The 10,018-nt window shown below is 41.4% G+C and overlaps 1 protein-coding gene across 2 annotated transcripts in view; it reads left to right on the top strand.

The window, feature by feature from the left end:
• Positions 1-221: 221 nt before the first annotated feature.
• The window catches only part of SH3YL1 (SH3 and SYLF domain containing 1), a 52,633-nt gene continuing 42,836 nt past the window's right edge, over positions 222-10,018 (top strand). For both annotated transcript variants that reach the window (XM_049818642.1, XM_049818641.1), the window contains exon 1: positions 222-356. In XM_049818642.1, coding sequence (XP_049674599.1) covers position 356 — 1 coding nt within the window. In that variant the 5' untranslated portion in view covers positions 222-355. The remainder of the gene's footprint in view (positions 357-10,018) is intronic.

Below are 10,018 nucleotides of genomic sequence, written 5' to 3'. Positions count from 1 at the left end.
CGGCACCGGCCGTTACAGCCGGCTGCGGTTTTTGCCTGATTTGAGGAAAAAAAGGGGCGAACTGTGAAACTCTACCAAGCACAACTGTTTGCGCTGGGGGGGGGGTGGGGGGAACGGACGGACGGACGGACGGACGGACGGGACGGCGCCGCGCTGCACGCGTGCGCGGGGGCGGCAGACAGGCAGGCAGGCGGGCGGGCAGTAGGGCGGTTGGCGGCCGCCTCGGCCCCGCCCGCCTCACCTGCGGCAGGTGCGCGGCTCGGCGGGGCCGCCCCGGCGCGGCCCAGTGCGGCGGCGGCCGTGAGGAGAAGCGAGCCGAGGCGAGGCGAAGCGGGGGTGCCCCGGCCCGGGCAGGAGTGAGTATCCCCGCGGGAGGGCAGGTGGGCTCCTTGGCGGGGGAACCGCCGGGGCTTCCCCCGCTGAGGTGGCGGCGGCCCGCTCCGTCCTGCCCGCCGCCGCCTCCTTCTTCTCCTCCTCCCGGGTGGGCGGACGGCTGTCCGGGCATGGCGCGGGGGGAGCCGCCCGGCTCCCCCGTCGGTGCAGAAGCCCCCCAGGAGGGCGCGGGGCGCTGCGAGGCCGTCAGCCCCGGGCGGACCGCTCGGGCCGGTGCTGCCCCGTGGATCTGGCGCCCGGGGCCGGTCAGGCTGTCCCCGAGAACTAAGCGAGCGTGCTCTGACACTGCGAGCAACGCTTGGTTTCCCCATTAATTTCCCTTCTCGCCCGATGTTGCGGCGTGTGGTGCATCCTCCAAGGGGAAATTTAAGAAGCGTTTAGTATGGTGTTGGCCTCACCAGGCTGCTGGTGAGGTTAAGCACACGCACTCTTCGTTTTCCAGAAGAGCTTAACTATTTTTTTTTTCTTTTTTTTTTTTATCTGGCTTCACCTGATGGGACGTGCCGCGTACCTGGCTGGGTTTTGTGACGCTGGCCGCCGGCCCGAGGTGGCCGGGTGTGGCCAGGACTGGATTCCTCTGTTGCTTTTAAGACTTGTTTGTCTTGCCTTTCAGTCAAAGCGCGGCACTTTGGAGGTTAAATAAAAATCCCAGATTCTAAATTTTGTGCCAGATCTGTGACTTTCAAATGAAAATGATGACTGACTAACAGTTATAACCTGAAGAGCTTATACAATATATTTTCTGCGGAATGGAACAAATAGCGTGCAGCCTTTTATGCAACTTCATATGCTGGCCTGCGTATGTCACTATTTTTATAAATGCAGTTGTGCAATTGCATTTTTTAATATCTATTGATTTTACTTTGCAATGGAAATGGTTGGTACTCAGAAAGATTGATTCTCTCTCCAGCGTTCCCCTCCTTATGCACTGCAGCACTCTGCTGTCACACAGGTCTGCTTGCAGGTGTCAGGAGTGCAAGGTGGTGAAGACAGAAAGGGGCCGTGGCACTGCTCAGTTACCAGATGTGGCCTCGGTGAAGGAAAGAAGGGCGAGATGAGTCGGTTGTTTAATTCTTGCCTGTAGCTCTGCCATATTGTATAACCTGAGCAGTGTAGAGTGCCTTTACTCCTGTTTTCTATCAAGTGGAGTGCCTTGAGGTGTCAGTATAGGAAATAGATTCACCACCACCTTTCTATGCACTTGTGGGTCAGGGGAAAGTGAGGCTGTGCATGGAAGTGAGTGGTTTGAAAGGCCATTCTGGAGTTCGTATAAAATCCAGTATTTGTGTGTGTCTGTGTTACATGTAGGTACGTGCCTAGCTCTAACTTTGAGATGGAAGCATTTCATGTTTCCCTGTCTTGGGGAGGGGAGTGGGCAGGGTTGTTGTCTTAAGGGTTGTTCTACGTTCTCAGCCCTCAGTAGTGGAGGAGAATTACAGTCTGTACCTTTTTCAGTTAATGTCAACTTCATACCTTTGAAATGAACTCTAATGGAATTCACTGTTGTTCTTTGTCTTGTATCGTGGTTTCTCACCACTAAGAATTACTATTTCTGATGTGAAAGCTCTCTATACTTGGGGGTTTTTTTAAACATCCATTATGTTGTTGTAAAAGAGCCTGTAATGCAAAGTTGCTATGGAGAGTAGGCTGTAGGGCTTAGTAGGAGAGAAACACTATGTGAACAAGACAATCTAAGAGCTTAGGTACAACTAGGGCTCTTCAGGCTCTTCATTAATAAATATCAAGTACTTACACTTCTTTTTTAAAATGTTTATTCCCTTTAGTTTGAAGAACTGTTTCTTGTGTGATTAATTGTAGAAATTAATTCATTGTAGAAATTAGTAACTTAGATTAGATGCATGTGCATAGGGAATTGGAACATCTATGCAATGGGGAAATGAGCGGGTCAGAATGATAGTAACAGTTTTACTGATAGAGGTGTTAAATATTTTCTGCAAGAAATGGTTGTATTCTATTTTGTTAAGGTAGTCAAATATTTTTTTCATGTATCATTGTAGCATACAGGGCTATTGTATAGTGCACATTGGGGTTGTAGTCTGTTACATTTTTTGCTCTCTCTATGCTTCTGTCCCTGGCGAGAAGATAAACAAGATGGTTTTTAGGATTTTTTTTCTGAAAAGCACAGCTTTGTTTTAGTTAAAGCTTTCTTGTGCAAAGGTTAATGTACTTGTCTACCTGCTTGGATTGCCTTGAAGTGTATTTTTGCAATTAAAGTAGAGTTAGCAAGCCAAAGTTGGGATTACCTTTGGGGTTTTCCCCTTACCTCCCGTGTCTAAATTTCACGTATCGTACCAACTGTTGTATTAACATGAGGAGAGACAGGCAGAACTGAATTCCTAGCTCTGATTTAGCTTCGGTCATGCTGCTTATCTTGCTTGGTGGGCAGCACCCAACCCCTTTGGTACCAACTGTTTACATATCAAACATATTACAATAAGTGTATATGAAAGACTTGCTAAAAGGGTTTCAGATAGACAGTTTCCCAGGACTTGGGCGGCAGGGTGGATAGGTGGGGTGGTGTTTTGAGCAAGAGCCTGCAATTCTTGTAGTACAAATTCTTGGAAGAGTTCACTGGTTAGTCTCAGACAACCCCCAGGGTAACTGTGCCTTTGGTGCTTGTTGTAGAGCATACCACTGTCTCTATACTCTTGAAAATACTGTTTTCTGACTATCTTTGTACAAACTGAGTGATTTCTTCCCCATGCACCTTGTGTTTATTCTCTCTCCTAGTGCAAAGGCTACAACTCAGTCGTAGAACGGTGGACTCGGGATTTAAGCATACTTGTAATTGCTAAAAGTTACAAGGATTTTTGAAGACTTTTAGCTACAGGTGTTCCGCTGCTCTGCCTCCAGTGCAGTTGAACAGATGTCTGATATGCTTTTTGGAACAAATCCTCTGATTCAGCTGTGCCTCAGGCAGTTAGCGACTGTCTTCACATGCCATACAGTTCCTTAGAAATAAGGTGGTGTCACCTAGTTGAAACATCTTGCATATACAAAGGGAACACATTTTTAAAGCGTGTCATTCACCTATGTCAGTATCATTTTGCCGTCATGTATTACAGCTCTCATCAGAAAGTTCAACTTTCTAGGAGATGAGAGAAAATTCAGCATCTCAAATTAGAATTTCCTCCAGGCTGACTTCCATACAAAAACTGCTGGGAACCCAACTCATCAAATGCCTTTGATAATGTGGGTGGCTCTGTGTGTTACAGGTGTTTGGTTTTTTTTAATTCTTTGACTTTTCTCAAGAAAATAGTTAATTCAAAGTGGCATTGAGGACTGATGTCCCATTAAATTACCAAGAGATATACTTTGCATTTGGATTAGTTAAGTCCTTTCCTCTTTGTTGAGAAAAGTGATTAAAAAAAATATACACACAATGAAACTGTGGGCATGGGGGCTTTTGCATGTTGTGGAGTTTTTTTAGCATTAATAAAATGGATATTCCATACAAAAAATAGTGAGCTCCCATGGTCTAGAAGTGCATTCATAATCGGTAGTAAAATCTGAAAAGGCAGCTTGTCAACACTAGCAGCTGACCCAAAATGTTGTATGTTTTTGGACACTATACATGACAATATTCACTGACATAGCTAACAGGCATAAATACTTTTACCACATTTCGTATAATTCAGTTTATTCAGATTAAATAATTCTGAGGTGCAGAGGCTAAGCTTATTTTTGGATGTGTTATTTTATGTACTTGCTGCATATCAAATAAATTTTGCTTTGCTTTCAGAAGGGTTTGTATCTCTGTAAGCTTGAGTTTACAAAATCCCTCTGCTAAGGGGACAACAGCCTAAAAACTTGACAAGGAAGGAGAAGTTTTCTACTTTAAATAAGTCACAGCAGAAAGCCCTGAACCAAAGTTAGGTGCAAAGAGCAATTTGCCTTGGAATACGGGTTAGTAGTAAAAGTAGTATATGTCCAGGTTGGGACTGAGGCAGTATTCCTCTCCAGGTTCAGAGTTACCACAATTACATGCTTCCAATAATACTGGCTTCCTTTGATTTATCTTTAGAGGTATTTTAATTTCCATAACTCATAGTAATATTTTTAAAAAAACCCAAAACCAAAAAACACAGGCTTACAGAGTTGAGAACAAACAAGGAAGTTTGCTCTCTATCTCCATTAGTTCATTTCAGTCAATGGAAGGGCTTCTACGTTCAAAGTGGTTCTACTTTGAATAAAGACTTGTGATTCTGTAGGTTTTGGGTTGGCTTCGTGCTGTGTATTTGCATACCAAAATCCAAATATAGATGACTGGATTTCTCGTTGTTGTTGTCTGACTTCCTAGCTGTCTTGGAATAAGGATACAGATACAATGCAAGATTTCCAAACAGGTTTTCAGAAGCACTAATCTTTAAAATGGCATTTGTCATTCCCCCCCCCCCCCCGCCCCCTCAAATTACTGTGATCTAAATATATAAATATATCTATGTAATTTTGGAAATGTAAGCTTCATAAATTCAAGAATGATTTCTTATTATAGCCCTCTCCCCAATTTAGTCAAAAAAAAAAAAAATCTTCAAAATACTGTAAATATCTTGGCTTTATGTCGTGATAGAAATGTCTGTGAGATTTTTCCTCTTTGAGAAATATAACTGTTGGGCTATTTTCCTTTTAGAGAAGGTGCTGTCTTCTGTTATGTGACATTCCTTTTTCACATTTGAGTTCTTGAAGGCTGCGTTTAGTTGTAACTTTAGTATGCTCACGAGTTTTTTCTTGTGCACAGGCTGTCATCGGCAGCTAACTTTAGCAGGTTATTGCAGGTGAAACAAGAAAAAACAGGCTGGTTTTAATATGGATAAGGGGGGGGGGGGTAATTTTCAGCTTTATTTTTAAGCACCATTTCACTTCCTTCCAATGCAGTGTTTGGGAGGAAAAAATCTGATTGTTCTTATATTTCCATCTGTCCTAGGTAAACCTTAAAATACTTCCAACTCCTTGTCTTCTGTATGCTGAAGGCTACAGGTTCTGCAGACCTTTCTGCTCTGTTTTCCCTCCCCCACCACTACCAGCATCAGCTTAATACAGTACCATCCAGTAAACTTCTTGTTATCCAGGGTGGGGAAGGAGGAAAGAGTAGTTATATTAATTCACAGTACAAAAACCTTTAGGGTTGTGAAAGCACACATTTGAGTATTCCAGTGCAGCTCAGCTGCCACTCTGCAAGGCCACATAGTTCCTGCTGCAGTACTTGTACCCTGACATAACTCTTACTGTCTCTGACATAGCACTAACTACTCGCACCAAGCTTGTTGAGGAACAGTACTGTATGAAAGTTGGTAAAATTTCAGGAATCCAAGTGATGGGGAACATGGTAGAAATACATGAGATTAGTATAAGGCTTCGGTATACAGAGAGACCCTGTTATCTCCTTTTCAACTTTGCTTCCATTGCCTTATGCTGATGTATTTTCTGTTGTTTGTCTCCCTTGCTGTTCTCCAGGTGCCTATGGCAGAATTGTACAACATAGATAATTGCCATGAACCTCCCTGTCAATAATTGCTACTTTGTCATTCCCTGCTACTGCTTTCCTAGACTCCTTTTTGCCATGCCATTAGTGCTTTCAGGATGATCAAAGTGTGCATTCTGAGGCTTGCCTCTTTCATGCGCCTTGGAGTCTCAAGGAAAAAATATCTACTTGTTGCTATTGGCTCGAAAACAAGGAGTAAGGAGCTCAGGCTCTGACAGCAGAAGTCTGCTGGGTTTCAACTAAAGGGCATAGTTATTGCCTTTATTTTATTCCATCCTTTTCCTCCAGGTTCCTTTTCAACTTCTGCCACTGTTTCCTTGGACGCCACAGATCTTTTCCTGACATCTCATTCACCTGACTGCTTTGCTGTCTACCATTGGCTTCAAGTGTTGGAAGTAGTAAATGGAGGGAGACTGACGGAGACATGTTTAACATAGTCTGCTGCTTGTCATCCGCTGCTCTGTATCGCTTCGCTTTTTCTTGGATTAGGCAAAATGCTTACGATGCACGTCTTGCACGCTGTTCTAGGAATTCCAAATACCAGATGAATCCCAAGGCTGGAGCTGGCTACCACAGTACCACAATGTTACACATTTGTGAAACCAAAATTACATTCATCTCTTTAATTGTAATGCTGAATTGAAATCTCTTGTTTAGGCTCTTTTCCAACACTGCACTGTCTTGCTTTTCAGGTTTCTCTTTCCCATTAGATGCTCTTCTTTAACCTTTCTTCACTATGCTAGTTCTCATGTTTATGAATGTTCTCAATCATAATTTTGAATTTTCTCTGTTCATACAAGCTTTTTAGCATTGATGTTGCTGCTATAACCATGGGTATTTGCAAATCATTTATGCTTTAATGCATTCTTGTGCTGTTTCTGAACTTTTTAGTGAAGTGAAAATGAAGACTGAATTACTGTTTGAGGCTTGTAGAAGGTGTTTGCCATTGTTTTTTCTTCTTTTTGTAACCAGAAAAAAACCCAAACCACCTTTCACCAAATACTTCAAAGCTCATACATACATGGACAACATATGTATGAAATCTGCATGTGAGACTTTGTCTCCACTTTAGCAGCAATCTTCTTTGAAACTGTACTTTTGATGTTCAGGTTCTCATAACACCACCATGCTTTATTTCATGTGTTCATATTCAGCAGAATTTTGATTATATCAGAATTACTTACAGCTTTTAAGTAAAAAGGCTTTATTTATTCTTTATTACACCTTGCTTAGATAATTTCACCAAATGTTCAGCCAACACATTATTACTGTTAGTCAGAATGTAAATGAGAGGCTGACGCACTTGCCTCATCAGCTTACAAATTAAGCAGTTAATCAATTTTGGTGTGATATTCCCCCATGGGGTTTGTGTTGCTGACTCACATACGCTCAATATCTTCTTCTTTCAACAACAAGCAGGAGTGCAAATGAAGCTTTCTCCCAGCTGGGCATTCGCTGGTCATGGCATTCCAAATCCATCAGTCAGTATATCCTCCTGATAGATATTATTGTCTTATTGCTCCTGGTTACCTCTTCCCTGAGCATTACTTGAATACAAAACAGACAATTATATATGCATAGTTAAAAGCTAATAGTGAAGACAGTGCTACAGGATTATTCCTTATGTTACTGAAGGGGTGAAGTGAACATGGAACTTCTGCTTCTTTCTAAATATTTCATGCAGTAATTTTATTAAAACACAGATATTTCTATAATATCTGTTCAATAAACTTGCAATATTAAATCAGTTTTTAAGAAAATAATTTTACAGTTCAAATCCTAAGGTAAGCTTGAGGGAGAGGAGGACAATTTGATAGGTGAATAGAGGTTTAAACCATTTTTGATGTCACAGAAATCCCACTTAGGGTTTTGTCTGTTTATACAGTGATTAAAATAAGTAGAAACAAGATTTTGTCCCTAACCTTCACTACAATTTTTAGTCATCCTATTTGTATTGTATTTTGGGACAATTACCACCATTTCATAGTGCAAACTTCCGTGTACGTCTTTTTTTTTTTTTTTTTTTTTTTAAAAGTAAATATCTAGTTTTGAATTGTTTTTGACATATTTTTACTAGTTTTTTTTACTGAAAACGCATCATGTTCTTTGCCTTTGGACAAAGTTTTACAAAACCAATCTAAAATTTAATAGTAAGAGTGAGGCCTTACCCATGCTATATAGCTAACCATTAAACTTTGCCTTTTTAGTGTTGGTTGTTGTCTGTATCCCTGTTTAATTGAATACTGTCAACAAAATCTTGAGTGTGGCATAGCCTAAGAGGGAAAGCCAAACCTCCCCCTTTCCTCAGTGATAAAAATATTAGATTTCCTTGCCATGGCTCTAGCAATTTTAGCAAAATGGGAGTCCAGCCAGGCTTTATCAAGCATCATATTATACATAATTAAGGTTAGGGTGTAGGCTTGTTGTTTGGTGGGTTTTTTTTAAACAAGTCATCAGTTCCTCAAGACCCCTGTAGGCATCCTGCCCACTTCCTTAGTATCTGTGTAACATTATGGAAGTAAATAAAGGAACTCAAAATGAGCCCCTATGGAAAGAATCATATGGTAGCCACTTTGAGTAACTGTGTTGGTTTGCAGCAATGGAAGTGTTTGATCAGTTGGCTTGTTGATCCTGTCCATTGTTACTAAAACCTTTCTGTGCCATGTTTGCTTGCCAATTAAAGTCACTTTAATTTTCATACCTGCTGCTGTCTAAACTAAAATCTGGATGTAAGTGATCTTGCAACCCTTCTCTACAAGATGTAGCTTTGAGCTCTTCAGTTGGCAGTGCTTTAACCTCTTCCTTTTTTTATTCCCTCTGCCCCGTTCTGTATCTCTACTGTGCTTTAGAAATATCACCCATTTCTTAGTCCTCTTCTGAAAGCACACAAATCTGGCTCCATGCACAGTTAACTGGCAGAACGTTGTTGTCAAATCCCCCTGCTGTTTCTTAGTCCAGAAAAATCTTCCATTGCTTCAGTCGGTGGCAGAAAGGGAAAAAGCAAGGGACAATGGAAGTGTGAATTTCTGTAGATACCCAGGGGATGCAGAATGCAGAAGCAATGTTGATGTAGGAAACAAATAATACAGGGAGAAAGTGAAGTTTCTGCTGTTATTTTGAGGATGGGAAGTTAGGTTATTCTCCTGCTTATTGTTGCAATGTACAGCTAGATGAGTAATCTCTCTCCATCTCCCCTGTTCCCTGGTAATAAAGGAATCCCACACCATGTGGCACAAAAAATACATTTTTAGAGGGGTTGGAGTGGATATATGTAATTTTTAGTTTGCTCGAGTAATGCTGTTTTTCTATGCAAAGTTTGCATTTTGGAATATATGTTTAGAATCATAGCACAGACGAATCACAGAACCATAGAATAGTTTGGGTTGGAAGGGACCTTTAAAAGTCATCTAGTCCAACCCCCCTGCAATGAGCAGGGACATCTTCAACTAGATCAGGTTGCTCAGAGCCCTGTCCAGCCTGACCTTGAATGTTTCCAGGGATGGGACGTCTGTCACCTCTGTGGGCAGCCTGTTTGTAAAAACACCATCCTCATCATCATAAAAAATTTCTTCCTAATTTCTTCCTAAATAGCAACACCAGGATAAAAATAAGCCAGGTAGGAAAATCATGGAGTCATCCTAGGTATCTTGTGAAACTTTCAAAGTAAACACTGAAAAGGGTTACTTTGACATCTTCCCTCCTGCCCCAAGGTGTGACCAAAACCTGATTTTGAAACCGATTATGTATTGAGAGTTAAAGGGACAGTGGCGCAGTAACAGTATTACTTTTGCTGGCTCATGAAGTTCAGCTTTGGATTGTCTTCAATTAAATAGTAACTCCTACGTGCACATAAACATGCACACCCTGATTTCTGGTAACCATCAAATCTTTCTGAAGCAATTCTGAATCTGAAAATGCATATGAAAACTATAAAGTGGTGGGGGTTTTTTGGTTTTGTTTTTTTTTTTTTTTTTTACTCATCTCTTCTTGTTTGTAGACTTCTAGGTCTCTAGACTTATAAAATATCTTAAATGAAATCTTACATGTAAAAGTGTTCACCTGGTTATGCAAATGGACATGCACTGTGTGTTACAATATTATTTAGTAATTATAAGTTCTACT

Source organism: Accipiter gentilis, chromosome 16, assembly GCF_929443795.1.
Source record: "Accipiter gentilis chromosome 16, bAccGen1.1, whole genome shotgun sequence".
Classification (NCBI taxonomy): domain Eukaryota; kingdom Metazoa; phylum Chordata; class Aves; order Accipitriformes; family Accipitridae; genus Astur; species Astur gentilis.
This window is presented reverse-complemented; position numbering and strand designations above follow the sequence as displayed.